The following is an 18,612-nucleotide window of genomic DNA, read 5'->3' as shown; positions in this document are numbered from 1 at the left end:
ATTTGTGCAGTTGGAGCGCGCACATTGGCCCTGCCTTTAAACATTGGGCCTGTCTCTGCACGAGGAGAACTCTTATACAGGGATGAAACATGTAGAGATCTGACAGTGAGCTTTGTTTGCATCATTGTTCAGTATTTTTGGTGAAATATAAGACCCATAAGAAGCATAACCCTAAAAAAACAACAACTATAAGGTCTGTAAGAAGTACAGGTATATAGTAAATAAAGTATGTAAAACGATTCAATTATGTTAGAAATCCAGGACTAAAAAGCCTCTAAAGCAGCAGCGTCTTCAAAACTTTGTGTAAATTAAATCTTGAGATAAACTTTTAGTCAATGTCGCCATCTAGTGGAGACTGGGGTAAGTGCGCCACATTAAACCATTAAACCCTAAAAATAAATAAATAAATATAAATATTTTAACCAGGTTTAATTCTCTTAAAGTTTAAGATTTGTCGATGGAAAGTTACCTTAATGTTACAGTTAAGTTAAATATTTTTTAGAGAATTCAGGGACAATGGGAATGAGAAACAATAACAATAACAGATGAAGTCCAGAGCTCTGGGAGACTGTTAAAATGCACGATTTTACTTTTATCAATGTAAATATGCTGAAGTACGCTATAAGAAATATTGACTGAAGGGAAAACAGGAGTAGAACGGGGCCAAACAAGGATAAGGACATTCCCACATAGAATAAGTTATAGCCTCTCCTCCCTTTGTAACAGACTTAACCACATGTGTCTATTCCCATCCAGCTCTGCCTCTGCCTCCTTCAGAGGTCACAGGAGGTCACAAGAGGTCCCAGGAGGTCCCAGGAGGTCAAAGGATAGAGCCTCATGTCAGATCTGGAGAGAGAAACTCCTGAAGATAGAGCTGACAGACTGGAGAGAGGCCAGACTGTCTGTGTCAAAGATCAGACAGACATGGAAGAGTCACAGCCTCACACAACTGTCCTGTTCCACTGTCCTGTTCTACTGTCCTATTCAACTACTGTCCTGTTCTACTGTCCTGTTCCACTGTCCTGTTCCACTGTCCTGTTCTACTGTCCTGTTCTACTGTCCTGTTCTACTGTCCTGTTCCACTGTCCTGTTCCACTGTCCTGTTCTACTGTTCTGTTAAAAAAACAAACTATGAGAAATCTGACATAAACAGAACAGACACGCCTCATACTCGAGTCCATGGCCTGTAAAACCCGCTCTAAACGCGGACCATGAGGATTCAGGGCGCACACACGCGTAAAAGAGCTGGAGGTCCTTTAGATGCGTAAAAAGTCCTGTCCAGGCCACACTGCTGCAGAGGCTGGAGGCGGGACAGGCGCGGGGAAGGCGTCAGATGTCGGTGGGACGTCCCATGAAAGAAACGAGGGAAGAACAGCGAGCTGCTGAAACAGGCAAAGTGAATGAGCTGAGAGGAACAGAGCAGACCGCGGAGAAACACAACAAAGACAAGCGTCCCCAAACCTCCTGTAAGTTTTACACTTTGACATTTACCTCAGACTGTGGGCGTCTCGTGGGTTAAACCTGTGGGATTGTCTCATCTGTAACTGAAGTTTGATTTAAAGAAGCTTAAATTTTTCAGAAATGACAGTCCATGAGCCCATAGCCTCTGGGGCTGGAGTTTATGGCATTTTGGAGACAGTTATTATGAAAGTAGGACATATGTTCTTGTATAAGTAACAAATATGCACAGAATGAAGAAGAAAAACACAGTGTTTCTACTTTAGTGACTCTAAAAGACATATCCTGAAAAGTGTTTATTTTAGTTTAATCACATTAAAGGCAGATGCAAACACACTGCACTGTGCGTTTGGATTCATGAAGTGACTGTTCTGCCCATGTTTGATTTTAAAAAGAGTTTGGAGTAGACCTACAGTCTGTACTGCTGTGTTATGTCATAAAAAGTATACTGTGTAAGTTAAACAAACCCTGGACTATTTATCCTGACTAAAAATAACAGTAAACAATAACCAAATAGTTACTAAACTTTATCCATAGCAAGAACTGCATGGTTTAGTGGACTTGGTTTTGCCAAAATATCACTTAAAAAATTAAACTCAATTAAAAAAGGAAAAATATAAGAGCAGGAATTTGAGTTGTGTGTTTCTGTGCAAATGAAGGCCAAGTGAATAGTTCATCATTTGGACACTCAAAGAGCGAGGCAGCAGGAGGAGGGGTGGGCTTTGTGTCAGTGAAATGTGGGGGCCACTGAAGGTCCTTGAGGGGCCTCCTCTGAGTCAGGGCTGGTGGATGTGTGGTCAATGCCGGGTCTTAGAGAATGAAGAGGTGCATTCTGGGGCGGTGGTGTTATGTCTTTGAGGGTCTTTGTGAGCTGCACCAAATGACACATTCCACTGTCCGACGCACAGGGGTGGCCAGTGTGGACAAAAGAGCTCAGTATTTGATTTGTTATTTTATTCCAATGACATGTCGTTCACAGTGCGTGGAAACTCTCCTCGAAACGCCTTTGCTGAGGCACAAATTAATGAATCATGTACCCCTCTTTAGACCATTACTCTACACATTTGTTTTATTTTTAATCTGATTTTTTTTTGCAGCTTTTTGATTGCTTTTTGTTATAAATCACATACTCAATCTTCAAATTTTCTCAGATGTCCAAAACCAGATTTGATGATTTATTTATGCCACATCTCAGACTTTAACTTTCACACAGACAGAAGTTTGACAGAGTTTATTGTCTCATCTAATTGTCTCTGGGGTGGTTCACTGTGATGACTCTTTCTTTATGACTCTGTGTCTGTATTGGTTGACTTGATTGGTTGATGATTTAGGAGTGAATCATGAGTTTAACCTTTTTAAATAGAAACACTATAAACTCTCACACAGTTATAGTCTTTGTGAGTGCAGTTTGAGTCAGATACATGGCAGATCATAAAGCTTTTGACAGGCTCTTTTTAGTCGACGAATCGATCGGTAGGACATGTCTTTAGTTGGCCAAGAACTTTTTTATTCGACTACAGCTCTGGATGTTTCAAAGCCTGAAACATCAGAGGTTTGTCAGAAGCTTTTCAGTGTTGAACTGTTGATCGCTGCAAGTAAGGAACTCATTATGGAGCAGTTTGTGCAGTTAGAAAAGCTGTTTGGTGTTGGCACTGATCAAAACAGCACAGGAGAACAACCACTACAACAAAGAACCTTTATGTGTTAATCCATTATTAAAATACTGTAAACAGAGCTACAAATCCTGCACTATTATACTACTTCAGTTAGAGATTTCAAGATTATTTGTTTTATGAATCAAAATTAAGTCGTTTCAATCTATATACTTAAAAAAAACAAACCTAATTTCAAAGAAGACGTTGAAGATTTGCATAAAAATGTCACAGTTTTTTGGTCGTGGTGTTGCTAAATCATTAAATCATTATGTTTCTTCTAAAAACAGAACAGATTTTGATATTTTCACAACTCAAAACCTCAAAGACAACTCAAATTGAACCTCTTTTTCTGAACTGACCTGAACCAACTGCTCCAAACAGATCCCACAGCATCATTCATCAGGTCAGAGACATGATCCGTCACCAGACCATGTCCTATTTCCTCCTTTGAAAAGCTCTGCCAAATATCCCACATGGCAGTGCTTAGCTTGGAAAAAAAAACACTGTTGCTTCATGGGGCAAGACCTTGTTGTTCTTTGGTGGAGTCAACTTAACATGACAAATTTTCTGAAAACTTAAGAAGAGTTTCACAGCTGCAGGTCCTGTCTTTCCTTTTATAATTTGTACAAATATACTCTTTACAAGCCTCTACACGGCCGTGGCTCCGTGCTCCACCTGTGAATCTGCAGTCATGATTCGAGCTGCTCAAATTCCAACTCTGTCTCGCTCAAGGCTAAAATCTTGATCTGTTTATGCTGAGTTTGTATTAACAAGAGCAGATGAAATGTGAAAAAGACAAGGCTGCAGAACTCTGTATCTCTGTGTGTTATGACTGTGTGATGTCCTCAGATCACCTTCGCTCTCTTCAAACTAAAGAGTCTCGTTTTGTACTTGTAAAAATAATGTGAAATATCAACTACCTCAACCTAGTTTAACATTTGGGAATCTACTTCATAAAGGTTAAGATACTACATAATATGTCATGTTAAAATAACCACTACAGTTTTTATTTATTTAATAATGAAACGTGGGATGGATACAAGGCAGAAACTACAAATCCTCATAAAACAAATAGAAAGTTACAGTAAACATTTTGGTTCCTCGAGTGATAGATTAACTCTCAGGGTCGCCTACATTCTTTTATGAATGAGGCTACGTTAAGTCCCGCCTTGTTCTGATAAGACAAAAATGTCAATAGTTTTTTAATGAAATCATCAGAGTAAAGTTGAGCTTTGGTACTGACCTCACATGGTCATTTAGCCACAGGTACTATTATCATATTTATATTCTCTCTGTGTTAAAGTATGTGACCCCCTGTTCAGATTTCTCCCATGGGAAACACTAAAGGATCATTTGAATGTCTGTGGCAAATATTTTGTATGAGATGGACTGAAAAATTAGTCTATGGGATCTTATAAGTAACTTATTTCTTATTTACCATATATTTTAATATTGTTTGGGGGTAACAATCACAATGATGATGATGATTATTATTATTAAGGACACAGAGAGCACATATGGTCCATAGATAACAAATACACTATATATATATATATATATATATATATATATATATATATATATATATATATATATATATATATATATATATATATATATATATATATATATATATATATATATATATATATATATATATATATATATATATATATATATATATATATATTGCATACTGTTAAAAGGAAACAGTATTACATAAAAAGAGATACAGAAGTAATAATATCTATTTCCTGCGGTACAGGCATGAGTGCCAATGATTCCAGTTTTTGGAGGTAAATCTCACAGAACTGACCTCAGGACAGACCAAAGCATAAACAGTATCCTCAGAATATTTCTACAAATGGAACTACTGCAGATGTCAAAGTGCAGCAGAACAAGAGCGTACACCACAGTTATGCAAACATCTGACCCACACTACTGTATTTAGGGACCTTCAGGAGAAGTCTCACTGAATTATTATATTAATTATAAATCTGGCATGTGACAATTTGTAGCTGGATTACAACAAAATGTAATGATAATATATTCATCAACGCTCAAAGTTGCTATACAATTTTTTTTGCATTGTTCATTCACTTTATTTAAAATGCAGTTACAAAAGAGCAAAAAGAGCAAAAAGAGCACTGACCTGGAGTCATCAGGAGACATGGAGCAGCGTATCATCTGCAGAACTGAAGGTAATTCCATGTTTTCTGATGACACAAGTGGGAGAATGTTCAGGTTAAAAAGCACAGGACCTAAAGTAGCTCCCTGAGACACGCCACATGTGATTTTTCTGACCTGATGGGAGCACGTGTCGACACTCAGCATTAATGTTCTATCTGTCACAGAGGATGGGAAGCTTTTGTGAACAGCACCTGAGGCTGAGATGTTAGAAGAGCAGTGTGGTCTAATGTGTCAAAAGCACTTTGGGAATTATAATTTACTCTAAAATCATTTACAATCTCGATGTTGTGGTTCACCCTAAAAACAGATTTTTCTAAAATGTTGTGATCATCTAAAAAGAGTCATTAAATTGTTTAGAAACAAATTTTGTAAAATGTGCTTAAAAATGTTAGATACTGGTCTGTAGTTGTTAAAATCATTCAGATCTAAATGTCTCTTGTTCAGGGGCCTCACAGTCGCTTCAGGCAGCGGGAAAGACCCTCGTCTGAAGAGAGCGATTCATCATGTTTAAAAGCTTGTCTCTGAAAGATCCATAAAATGACTTAAAAATGGGGCTGGAGTTGGATCTAACAGACCTGTGGGGGATAAAGAGTAAACACTGCACAGTTTGTCCTGGTTAATGCAGTGAGTCTTTATCAAGAGTCTCAGCTTTAACCAGGACAAAACTGTGCAGTGTTTTCTTTGATACAGAAAACGTTCAGATGTGCAAAAACAGTAGTTTGACAAGATAAAACATGACATCTGATCGTGTTTATGTTTCCCATGTGCTCTGCAAAACACACGCAGAGGGAGTCAGTGTGGGTTAAGTGTGTATGAACTCCTTGTATTTCTCACAGTTTTGTTACATTTTGTTGTTCTTTATATATATATATATATATATATATATATATATATATATATATATATATATATATATATATATATATATATATATATATATATATATTTGTTAAACACGCAGTCGTCATCAGACACAGTCACGTCAACGACAGGCCATGGGTGATGGTCCAGAGTGCATCCAGAGTGTGTCCAGAGTGTGAGTTTCTGTGTAAAATCCATATAATTAAGAACATTTAAAATTGCGTTTGTGACAGGCTCTAAAAAGTTATCTATGTGCAAGTTACCGGTTAGAAATATCATATTAAAGGAACTGTGTAAAACTGGTGAAACTCTGAAAATTGGGGGGCCCAGTCATGCTTTAATTAAATCTAGATGGTCAACTTTGTGGTCTAAAATCAGGCCGTTTACAGTAAAAGATGTGTTCAGCAGAGAGCGGACATTGTTTATAGAAGTTGTGGGTTGATACATTATGCATGTTGTTGCTCTTATGAAAGTTTACATAAGTCTGTGTACTTTCTCTGCTCTTAATGTCCACTCATGTTACTCAATGATATGGGTCAAGCACCTCCCACTGTCAGTACTTACTCATTTGCACTCATTACCTCAGCACCTTGGCATGCCATTGAAGCCCTTTTCATATCATAGACCAATTACTCTAGATTTACTGCCGCGCGGCCTCCTCCTCACCCACGGCCAACTGACCCACATATGCCTCCTGCGTCGCTCTTTGTCGGCACCTGGGCCCACGCTGAGGGGCTCCGCTTCATTAGACGGGGCCGCGCAGGTTCACAGCCAAATGCGCGGCCGCTCTAACTGACTGTTGGCTTCCACGTCGCATTTTTGTTGTTTCATGAAAAAGGGATTGTCTCTTAGCAGCAAGGAGAATGAATTAGGAATTGGAAAGCACTGTTTAAGTTGGCTCCGAGCCCTGGGTGAAAGAATATAATCCTTTGTGGTGAAGAGGACTTAATACATCAGAGCGGTGTGGGAACAAGCAGGTCCATGTTAGATCCAGTGGACAAGTGTGTGGCTTTCATCAGCTTGTGAATCTGAAGTTCAGCCTCAACAAACAGAAAGGTCATGGCTCCTTTATGCATCAGTGCTGGTGATGGTTGGTTTTATAAAATATATACGATATGCAAATGTATTCTATTAACGAACATTCCTTACATTTCAGTGTACTTCAGATCCTCCAGAGAGAGAAGACATTTCATAGAGTTGTTCTATTATCGTCTTTAGACATTAAAGTTCATGTTTTTCTGATTATGTTTGGGGGGATTTAAATATTTATCATAGTTTTACATGAGTGAAGTGGCAGTTTGTGGAAAGAAAAAGTTGAGAAGAGTACATATTACAGAGTATTAAGTGATCTTTTTCTGCACTTTTGGTTAATTTCATAGTTCGTTGCATAAAACAGTGCATTATCTGAACCTTTACGAACATATTTACAGGCATTTTATATAATTTTTTGACAATATCACTCATGTGTTGTATTTAAACATCTCCCAGTACCTCACACAATTACTCGACTGAGAGCGGGATGTTCAGTTTATTTCCCAGAACTATACCAAGTAGAAAAGAAAGCATGTTTAAAGTCTTACTAACGGTTGTTGAGATAGTAAACTCAACGGACACGGGTACTTCCTAGTTGTTTCCTGTTTATTTGTGTCATTTCCTTTCGAGAAAATGATGCATAGTAATAGTAAAATGACACACTGATGTCTCTTCTTAACAAATATCACATAATTTACATTGTAGGAAAGTAAAAGTTACAAAAACCTACATAACTTGTGCATACATCATCTTAAAAGCAGCATAATGGCGTCCAACATGTCTCACTGGCTAAATATCTGAATGAGTCTGTGAACGCGCCCCTTCATTTTTGCCCTTTAGGTTCGCTGCTGCTGAGGCAAGTAATTACAGTATTTACTATAGATTGCAGAGGTTTTCTGTAACCTCTAATTGTGATGCCAGTATGGAAGGAAAATACAACAAATACCATGAGGATGACAACATTCAGGCCACGGGAATCGCACGACAAGAACAACAGACTCACAGTCGCAGGTCAATACAAGCTGGGACCTTTTTACATAAAACTGGTACAAAATCAGAGTAAAACAAGTCGAAAACACGCTGTGAAGATATGAAAAGTTGAAATGAACCACATCAGTCATACGCTGTGGTTTCAGATGTCAGTGCTCGTGTTCATACCTGCTCTTTAGACGCAGTCATGGCCCAGATTCAGTCATTATCACCACATGTTTTGAAGTCCAATCTGAGAAACAAATCAGCCACAGTTTGAATTCCCCAGATTATATCAAACAGTGTGTTCTGTTTTATTTCTACTGGGCACATCAGCTGTAATTAAAGGTGGTAGAGAATGGAAAATACCACGATCAATTGTTGTTTTGGAGATATTCAAAATAAGAATACTGAGTTTACATTTTCTTTTCTTACTAAATGTTAAAAAACAAACAAAAAAACTGCTGATTAAAAACAAATTTGCAGTGCTATCCTCCAAATAAGGGTAAAAGTGGATTTATTTCTGCATTTTAGTGGTTTATTTTACATTACATTCACATTTTGTTGGATTATAGGCGCCTTTAAGCACATTTTTTGATCTATGGCTGTTTGAAGTTACACTATTTTTTCATTTGTGGTCAGGTCGACCTCTACTTTGTGAAAGATTCCAATCATAAAAATATAGGGCCTTTATACTTGTGGGATTTTATATTTAATTAAATTCTGCTTCATTTGTTGGCAATGAAACAGCAAGAGCTTAGAGCAGGATCTGAACCGGCTATGTTCTAGTCAAAAGGCGCTTCCTGACATTGCCACAGTCAAACCCATCATTTGAGAATCCCTGTTTTATATTTTAACAAGATTACTTCATATCCGCTATTTCAGTAAAATGCAGTTCTCATGTCATGCTTTATTCCCATGACAACAGCAGCACTGATCTGTGGCCGCTCAGTGCACACGGCTTAGTATGAGTAATGTGATGACAGTATAAACATGATTATTTACACTAGATGGCTGCGTGTTAGTCATACTCACTGTTACGGACATCTGGAACTGCGGCTCATTGTAGCAGCATTTGTCTGGGAAGTCTCTGGTCTCCTCAGGGACGCACAGCAAGGAGGAGCTCCACATTCACTCAGTAAATTCATCTTAGTGACTCATGCTGGATGGAAAAGAAGGATCTGTAACTTTAAAGTTGTCGGGAACTATGTCTCCTCACAGTCACTGTGTAAAATCAACACTGTCCTTTGTACAATGTAGTAACAAACAGTAACAGGACTAAATTGTATTGTCATAACAAAGTGAATCATGGACCTGTGTTCTAACCTTATTTTGAATGTTGTTTCAGAGATGCTGCCATGGCTGAAGGAAGCTGCTTTGGTTCATTATAACTGGACACAGGAGAACGAGATCTGTGAAACAGAGTAAACAAAAGGACAGATCGATCTCTGGATACACTCCCCGGGCCTATTCACACAGCAGAGCACGTTCTTAGAGACTCTTCGTAGACCTGCTCACAGAGCAGAGCACGTTCTTAGAGACTCTTTGTGGACTGTTTGCACCATGTGTCATGTGATCGTGACGTGCCGCTCGCTGCTATGGACCCTGCTCAGCATCATCGTGGCCTTCGCAGAGTTGGTGGCCTTTATGAGTCCTGATTGGTTGCTGGGTTTCCCTCGCTCTGACGCCAGTGTAAACAGTGAGGGGGTGGACTCCAGTCAGTACAGGCCATCTTTGGGGCTCTACAGTCGCTGTCTTCACATTGGCACACAGGGAGTAGGGGTCATCTGTGGACCCTACGCAGCCACATTCGGAGAGGTGGCCAGCGGCTTCTGGCAGGCCGCCATGTTGTTCCTTTCAGCTGGGACCTTAGTGCTGGGCTGTGTGGCCTGTATCTCCATCTTCAGCTTGTGCTTCCAGAGCATCCTGAAGAAGAGCATCTTCAACATCTGTGGTCTCCTGCAGGCCATTGGAGGTGAGAAAGGTTCACAACATTACATAACCAGTACATGACAAATGCATATTGGTTCAATAATTACCACTCACACAATAACTTTTTTGACAGAATATTATTTTCTTGGAATCTCCACTCACTAGTAAAGAATGCTAGCTGGTACTTGTCAATGCAAGTGGAATGACGTCTTTAGGCCTGAACTCGCACACTGACATTAATCACCAGTTGTTTTATGACATGATTATGTAACATTTTCACTATACGAGCAAAAAAAAACGCCTGTAAGCCAAGCATATTTTCAACATTGCATAAACAAGCTACCAGCTGCACATTGACCATGTTGGCGTGTTTTCACCCAGGGCTGCTCCTGATGGTGGGTCTGATGCTGTACCCTGCTGGATGGGGGTCCGACAAAGTGAAGAGCTACTGTGGTCCAGAGGCACTGCCCTTCAGACCTGCGGCCTGCTCCCTGGGCTGGGCTTTCTACGCAGCCATCGGAGGAACACTGGCCACTTTCCTGTGTGCGGTTCTGTCAGCACAAGCAGAGATCGCTACATCTAGTGATAAAGTACAAGAGGAGATAGAGGAGGGGAAGAGTCTCATATGCCTGCTTTGAGCCTTAAGTTTGTATTTATAGAGAGGTAGGGTAGTGTGTTGAAAGATGAAATTATAACACCGTCTTTGCTTAGTTGAGAGGCTTGTCTTGGCAACTCTGGCAACAGCTCTCTATGAACTAACATTACAATAATTAGTCATTATTTTACCTGTTATGCAGTTTATACAATTGTGTACAAACTTGGTACCTGCTACTCTTTAGGGCATTTTCCACAAACAAAAAAAAAAAAAAAATCAGTTATAAGACTTTCATTGGACTTTACTCAACAATTTGTTGTTGAGTAAAGTCAGTACAGTTGTTTTGTCTTCTAAGCAGCTACACTTAATTCACTACAAAAAAACCTTTCTAATGGGGATTGCACTTGGTCTCTGTAAATAATGTGTCACATTTGTATTGCTTTTTTAGAAAACTGTACATATTATACTTATGGTGCAATTATTCTGTCCGTGTTTAGTTGTGAGACTGTGAAGATAAATGAAAGTATGTCAGAAAACACATTTTAGAGATGCACCAATCAGCTGTTGTGTAAAAATGACAATAGAAAGTGTGTGAATAACTTAAATGTCCAAATGCAGAACAAGTTTTGATTTTTGAACATGTTTTTCCTGTGTTTTTATCTTAAATTACAAACTAAAGAACATATGGGCAAAGTATCTAAGGAAAACACAATTTAGACTGACTTGTTTCAAATTTTTATTCATGTTAATACCATAAATATACAAAACGCAAAACTATTTCACATGCGACAAAGGCCAGACAGTGTGTGTAACTTTTCTTTTTTACATATGATTGATTGTGTGGATCAAATTTTCAATTTTACAAAATATACAGGTGTCCCTTTTAGACAAATATCTTCTCTGATTCAGTGAATAATATAATCACAGATCAAAAACGTCAGTTCTATGTCAGGGTAATCCAAGCGATTCGTTCTGTACTGCAGACCGGTTTCATAAATAGATACATCGCCGCACATGGCTTGACACAACTGTGAAAATGACAGACATGAAAGTTGTGTGACCAAAACAAAGTTATCATTTCAAATAAGTAAAACATACAACACGCATAAAAACAAATATGGACATTTGGTAGATTTCTCACAGCTTTTAAGTACACTGAATTACACTTGAGGGAGATCGCTTCAGTCGTACCACCATTCACTCCAACACAAACACACTTTCTAGGACAAATTATTTCTCATTGGCTAACTTCTGCTATAAAAAGCACAGACATGTATATTTAAATCAAACAGAGCAATATCTGAAATGCAGTTTAAATTAAAACATAAATAAAAAACAAAGCCATTGCACTAAAATGGACAATGATGTGCAATGATTTCATTACAGAATTCTCAAAAAAAAAAAAAAAAAGATACTGCTATAATATTGGCCAATAATATAACATGGAAACGTACTGACCACTTGACACTTTCAGAAGCATTTCGTCTGCACATATTTAGAGCAACAGCAGCAAAAATAGTCAGTTCTTGACACATCTGCACACACTTATCACCACCAACTCCGGTGCTAGCCAGGGTAATACACAAGATGCCATCAACGTCATTTCATTAAGTGACAGAAGTCTGTACAACACTAAAATCACTGCTTAAAACTGAACAAATCATGATATTACTTAAGTCTGTTTCAACCTGGCAATGACTCCTCACCAAATGGCAGAACTTGAATACTGACTACAGTCCTCTGCTATGACCTGGTCTGGTCTGTGTCCTTAATAGTTATAACCAGAAAATGCAGTAACTAACTACAGTTAATACTGATACTTAAAATGACATAAATGATGTAGAAGTAGAGTTAAAAAGTAAAGTTTAACTTGTAGTGATACAATCATGACAATACTAGTGATACCCACTGGAGTTATCCATGTTTGACCTATTTGTTTTAGTGTTCAGTAGTTTTGGAAAAAGCACAATGGAAAATACACCACACATTCAAAATCCATTATAAAACAAATTCTTCAATCTACAATGTTTGATGTTCAATCACTGATGACCATTTCTTGTACAATTATTATGGTTAGTAATAGTGCCCAACAAAGCCAATTTAATCGAATAGCCATAAGGACATGCAGAAGCTTCACTTCTTACCAAACCCAACAGCAAAAAGCAGTCTGACATTCCTCAAAGCCAGCTACACCAGTAGCTACAACAAAAGGCTAGTACTTTGTGGACACGAAGACCTTGCCATAGAAATGTTTTAGGAGCTAAACATGCATGTCTTTATCATGCTGTCAATTTGGAGTTAAGCACAGCAAAGCTGCACATAACCGTCTTTGCCAATAAAAGTGACGTATGACGTATGAGTCACAAAAGTCCAGTTCTCACAAGGAACACAATCATTTTCTGTTCAGATGACTCGTATCTCTGGTTACTGAAAAAGGCAATATACAGTGCAGATACATTTCATTTACATTTCAGAGATATCGTCACAGCCATGTTCTAGAAAGGAAAACATGGACTCATTGCACTTTAAGAATGATATGCTAAATATGAAAACCAATTATCCAGTTCCTCACAAATGTGAGTAATAGCCTGTAGCCTAACCAGTAAAAACTGTAGAGACTAAAACATAAAACTGATGTGTACTGGTGGTTTTAGGAAGTTAAAGATGGGCTAATTGTTGCAGTTTTCTTACCAAGGATAGGAGGGACAATTTCTGTCTTCTTTCACACATTACAATGGTTTGTTTAGCAATTGAACATTACAGCATTCATAACGAGAAAGTGTTATAAGAGTATGAGGGGCCGTGCTGTTTCTCTGAAATGGTTATGTCTATGGGTGTATGTGTAAGTTGACTGTGTACATACGTATGTACTATGATTATTTATGGGGCTTTGAAAGCCCCACGTGCAGCATTTGTAGCAGCATTAGCTGCAGCGTTTGCAGCAGCGGTCTGAACCGTCTTGTTTGACATGACTCCAGTGGCAAACTCCTGTTGAGCCTTTTCAAAGCTGGCACCTGTGGTGCGGTACAGCGCATGTACCTGGAAAAGAACACACAACTCCCTTTACACATATATTTATGCACATACACTATGCCACATTCATCAGGACAATGCCAACCTTTTTAAACATGATGAGAGATCCCACAGAAAGGGCAGTGAACAGTGCTGCAATAAGTAACATGATGATGCCTACGGGGATACTTTTGTTCAGACCTGTTAGTGCTGCAATCCAGCCGCTAAAACAAACACAAGAAAACAGTGCTATGTACTCAATATTGAAATGAACTACAACAGTACAAACTGAGCTTACCATGTTCCCCAACTAGTAATACCAATACTCTGCAGTACATGAACTCCGAATTGGCAAATATAGACAAAGAAGAAGACAAAAAATCTGAATGAGCTGTCACTCCTGCAAACGAAGAGCACTTAGAGGTGAGCCATAACATAAAAACAGTGCATCAGACATGAATAATGGGGGTCTGTCTTACCTAAAAGCCCCATAAAGCGGTCTGTACCAGCAGACAAAAGAACATGGTGTAAAAAGCAGGAACCATAGCATGGCAAGACCAAAGTCCACCCCACGAGATGGATCCACGCAGAACCAGGCCAGGCAGCCAAACATGTTCACAAAAAGGGTTGCTGCATGAACTGAAGAAAATAATAACGCATAAATAAACACTTTTTACTAAAGTAAGTATTAAAACGGATTTGAGCAAACAAACACATAAATACTCTATATAGTATTTACGTTATATCGTTCAATGAATAATAATATAAAGTTAGCTTGGCACAAGCAGACCCTGTACTGTATCAGTGAATGGTCGTCAACTAAAGATGCACCGATCTAGTCGGACATTAGGTTCCAAATATCAGACTGCCGTAGTTGGCCCAACAAGTCTCATAATGTTTGAAATTTTATTTATACAAAGTTGTTCTGTGGTTACTTCAGAGATAAACAACAGCTACATAACAGATATGGATTCATTTTGTCTTATTTTACTTTAGTTTAAAAGGAAAAAAAAATGCTGTTTTCAGTCCCTGAACTTGTATCGGTTTATATAAAACATCGGCAGATTCTGCTGTAGCATCGAAATTGGTGTCGGAACTGAAGAAGCAGGATTGGCGCATCCGTCTGTAAATATTACATGTCTTTTAACAGGCAAATGGGCATTTAGATATGGAATAACCAATCGGACAAGCGCAAAAGATAAAAATCATACAATATATATAAAGTATAATATGTAATATAAATATAATATAATTATAAAAACACATTGTTTATACGGTCATTATAAACAGAATTAAAAGCAGAAGCAAAGTAATTCATCTTGATTGTTTGAATCACGGGACCTGGACCGACCAACTCGTGTTTTTATGTAAAGTACAAATGTGTCACTACAAAGAAATAAACATGATCGCACGATTGTTTTTTGTTTTTTTTTTCTGGCTCAGATGCACTGGAGGAAAGGTGGACCAAATCAAAACCCTCTATCTAAAATATACAGAGAGTGTGGGTCTGACTTAGCAGGCTAATTAAAAAGTTATTGAAGGCTTAAATTATGTACTTACACATCCACAGATTGTACATGATTTTGACGGTCTTTTGGTACTCTATAGGAATGTCCACTGCTATGTCATGATAGAAGCATGGCCCAACAGGAAACTTTTTAGGCAAAGGTGGCCAGTTGTTCTTCCGACCTGGACAGATAATCATTTGCACATTTAAAAATCACATTTCACATCACATTTTGGTTGGTGTAAAAAGTATAACATCATCACTCAAAAACTATTTATTTTCAAAAAGTTAGACATTGACCTCCTACTCCGTGAGACTGCAGCTCTCTCTCCCGTCGATCAAGCTCTGCTGCTTTCTTCTCCAGCTCTTCCTGCCTCCTCAACAGCTCAGCCTGGGCCCGCGCCTGGTCCTGATGGAAACAATTCATTTAAGGCGTCATCTCAAACATAAGAGTGGGCTCAAACTGTTGGCCACAAACTAAACTTCTTCTAAAAGGAAACACTAGAGAACCACACTAAGATCAGTTAAACACAATAAGGGGCCTTGTAGAAGCATGATAAAAAGGGAGGAATAAAACTACACCTACTAGAGTACCTTCTTACGCTGATCAAAGAAAATCAGATGGAAAAATTGAACAATAAAAGGATGAAGAAGAAAAAGAAAAAAATCAGTATTTTTTACATCTCAAATTATAAACACAAAATAAGGTAAGCACATGTTTTTTGATACTATGTGAAAAACAAATATGAACAGCTTTCCAAAAATAAATAAACATTCTATAGCCCAGCGATAATTTTGTATGATTTATTTGTTCCACAAAAAGACTATCACCTCATTTTGCTTCACCTGAGTTTGTTGCTGTGAATATGCAGGAGGCTCTTCTGTGGGCTTCATTATGGCAGGTTGTGTATTCTGGGCAGGAGCAGGGGCAGATTTGGAGGCATTTCCCGACTGTAAGAAAAACACAGGAGCATATTATTATTAGTGGTTATGATGCCAGCTATTCACATAGTCTCTAAGAACAAAACGAGTAGGACAGAACACAGTAGTCTTATCAGCACAAATCAAATATACATTAGAATAGAACACGTGAATTGTAGAGAAAGCTGTTGAAAATTTCACAAATTAAATCTAATTTTTCATTAGGGACAGTTTGTTCCAGACCATCACCTTCATCCAACATATCATGGATTTTCATGAGGGTGGATATAAATCAATTGAAAACATTCATATAGCCATAAAACATGTATTATATGTAAAGAAATATGTGATCTCCTGGACATACTGCCTCATACTATGGCACAGAGTTCTATCGCACTGGTCACAACTGTGACCATTAACATCTTGTCTATGCTACAGTCAGACCAGAATAAAAGGGAGTAACTAAGATTGTATTTGTCATTACTAGAAACCCTAAATATGATATATACCAAAAATCATTGTTCTGGGTTAAATTTAAATAACATTACTAGACTTTTGTTTGAGAGAATTCTGGGTGTCTTTTACAGAACCATCTCTGGTCATGTGACAAATAATAATAAACATGTGACATTACACACATTTCAGCCTAAGACCTTTTTCTTTTGAAAAAATACTGTAAATACACTGAAAATATCAACAGTAACAAAATTAGAGCTTCAAAAGTACACAATTTTTTGGTGGGTTAATAACTGCTTACAGGATCCCAGGAAAATTTATACCATATCATTTATTTTTATATCTAAATCTCACATTTTATTTAATTAATGTGGGATCAGTTATAAAGTGGGGCATTTTGTAAAGACATGGGCCTAAATGGGCAGGCAGGAGAAACAAAAGAGGGACAGGTGGTCGCCTTCAGTGTAAGATGAACAGTAACTGACCGTTCTGGCATCAGTGAAGGGGTTATACTCTTCCAGACCACCAGGAGGGGCAGATCTCGTCACCTGTGTCACCGAAGGATCCTATGGAGCAGAACATCATGCACTTTCAATATCATTAACATAAAAATAAACCCAATTATATGGATCAAGCATGTGCCCAGTGTAAGGGGACGCGTGGTGGTTTTAATCCATCGCTCTTGTTACTTAAATGGATATTAATCTTTACATTACTGAGGCTAAAAGCAGATGTTTTGGTCAGCATGTTTACAGCCAACACAGACGTATAAAAGCACAGGACAGATGCTGAGTGAAGGTCACAGTGTGATTATTATGACTGCGAGGACAACGAGTCTTGAACACTTTGCCTAAACTTAAAAAGTGCAGTTGTTTATTAACAGGAGCAGTGGCTAACGAGCTAACGCTGACAGCGGCTATCACTAGCTAAATCATTAATCTTGGTTCCAACTCAAAACGGGCCTATTCTAAACAAAACAAAGAACCATGAGAAAACATCAGTAAACTAACACTAACAGGGCTTGAAAGAAAAAGAGAGAGCCATCAGAGTAAGTGTTAAATGACGGTACGAGCGCATTGAGGAGTAAATAGCGGATTGGCAGAGCTACAGTCTTAGCTCGCGCTACCTGAAAGGGGTTGCTGAAGTCCGGGTCTGCAAACGGGTTACTGTCGAAATCGGACATTGTTCAGGTTTAAATGTCGGTTGTATGAGAAAATGGGCTCTCCTACGCTCTAAATGATTTGACTCGACTGCCTTTCTTTGCAGGCTGCAGTCCCTTCCAGCTGATGGAGAGCCCTGTCGCTTAGCTTAGCCCAGTACAAAGATGGCAGAGGCTGCGTGATCCTGACGCACGGTGCGTCACTTTCAGCACCGCGGACAGCGTGACGCTCGCGCACTGCGTGACGCTCGCGGACAGCGTGACGCTCGCGCACAGGTAGGTCAAATGATGTGCTCTTTCTCCTGATCATTAGGTCATAATACAAGGATGTTGTGGGGCTGTCAGGGAACAACAATGGCGTATTAGTGTAAACCTATTTGAGTATATTCTGGTTAATCTGATTACTCTGAATCACTCTGGATTATATCGTTTCTTCAGAATGTAGAATTACATTGAAAGGAAAAAGTGAAACTGCAGAACCTGCGCTGTCAGGGTCTTCAGGATTGAACATGATCAAACCTGTAGGCCTACCTTTTATAGCGCTTTACGCAGTATGGCCACTTGGTGGAGCTATGATTCAGGAGGTCTTCAGTGGTTCCTTTCTCTGAATCCTTTCTCATTTTGTACTCATTTATTTTAATTCAAACGAAGGGTGGCCATGTGAAGAGCATCAGAACAGCTGACAGCCTGTAAATGTGATTTAAACATTTAAGCACCATTTACCCAGATTAACTTTCAATTGAAGAACAAATGCTATTAAGTAAAATCTTACAGAATGTGGAATTATGTTGTGCTTCCTTTCTTTCCTGCTTGTAAGCCTATAGTTTTAAAGCAGAATTAAATATACCTGAAAATAACATGCTTG

General features: G+C 38.5%; 2 protein-coding genes across 2 annotated transcripts; one reads left to right on the top strand and one right to left on the bottom strand.

The window, feature by feature from the left end:
- The first annotated feature begins 1,358 nt into the window (after window positions 1-1,358).
- On the top strand, window positions 1,359-11,372 carry LOC117375985 (LHFPL tetraspan subfamily member 2a protein-like). The gene is made up of 3 exons (XM_033972386.2): window positions 1,359-1,466; window positions 9,514-10,140; window positions 10,479-11,372. Exons 2-3 carry the CDS (start codon window positions 9,729-9,731, stop codon window positions 10,733-10,735), a joined length of 669 nt encoding a protein of 222 aa, XP_033828277.1. The 5' UTR covers window positions 1,359-1,466; window positions 9,514-9,728; the 3' UTR covers window positions 10,736-11,372.
- A 38-nt stretch (window positions 11,373-11,410) lies between these two features.
- Window positions 11,411-17,937, bottom strand: LOC117375984 (secretory carrier-associated membrane protein 1). Its single transcript, XM_033972385.2, has 9 exons — window positions 17,715-17,937; window positions 17,074-17,154; window positions 16,058-16,162; window positions 15,512-15,620; window positions 15,265-15,393; window positions 14,184-14,343; window positions 14,003-14,104; window positions 13,811-13,928; window positions 11,411-13,731 (listed from the first exon to the last, which is right to left on the bottom strand). The coding sequence occupies exons 1-9, from the start codon at window positions 17,769-17,771 to the stop codon at window positions 13,573-13,575; spliced, it is 1,020 nt and encodes a 339-aa protein (XP_033828276.1). The 5' UTR covers window positions 17,772-17,937; the 3' UTR covers window positions 11,411-13,572.
- Window positions 17,938-18,612: the final 675 nt, after the last annotated feature.

The sequence above is a fragment of the Periophthalmus magnuspinnatus genome, chromosome 9 (assembly GCF_009829125.3).
Source record: "Periophthalmus magnuspinnatus isolate fPerMag1 chromosome 9, fPerMag1.2.pri, whole genome shotgun sequence".
NCBI classification, from domain to species: Eukaryota; Metazoa; Chordata; class Actinopteri; order Gobiiformes; family Gobiidae; genus Periophthalmus; species Periophthalmus magnuspinnatus.
This window is presented reverse-complemented; position numbering and strand designations above follow the sequence as displayed.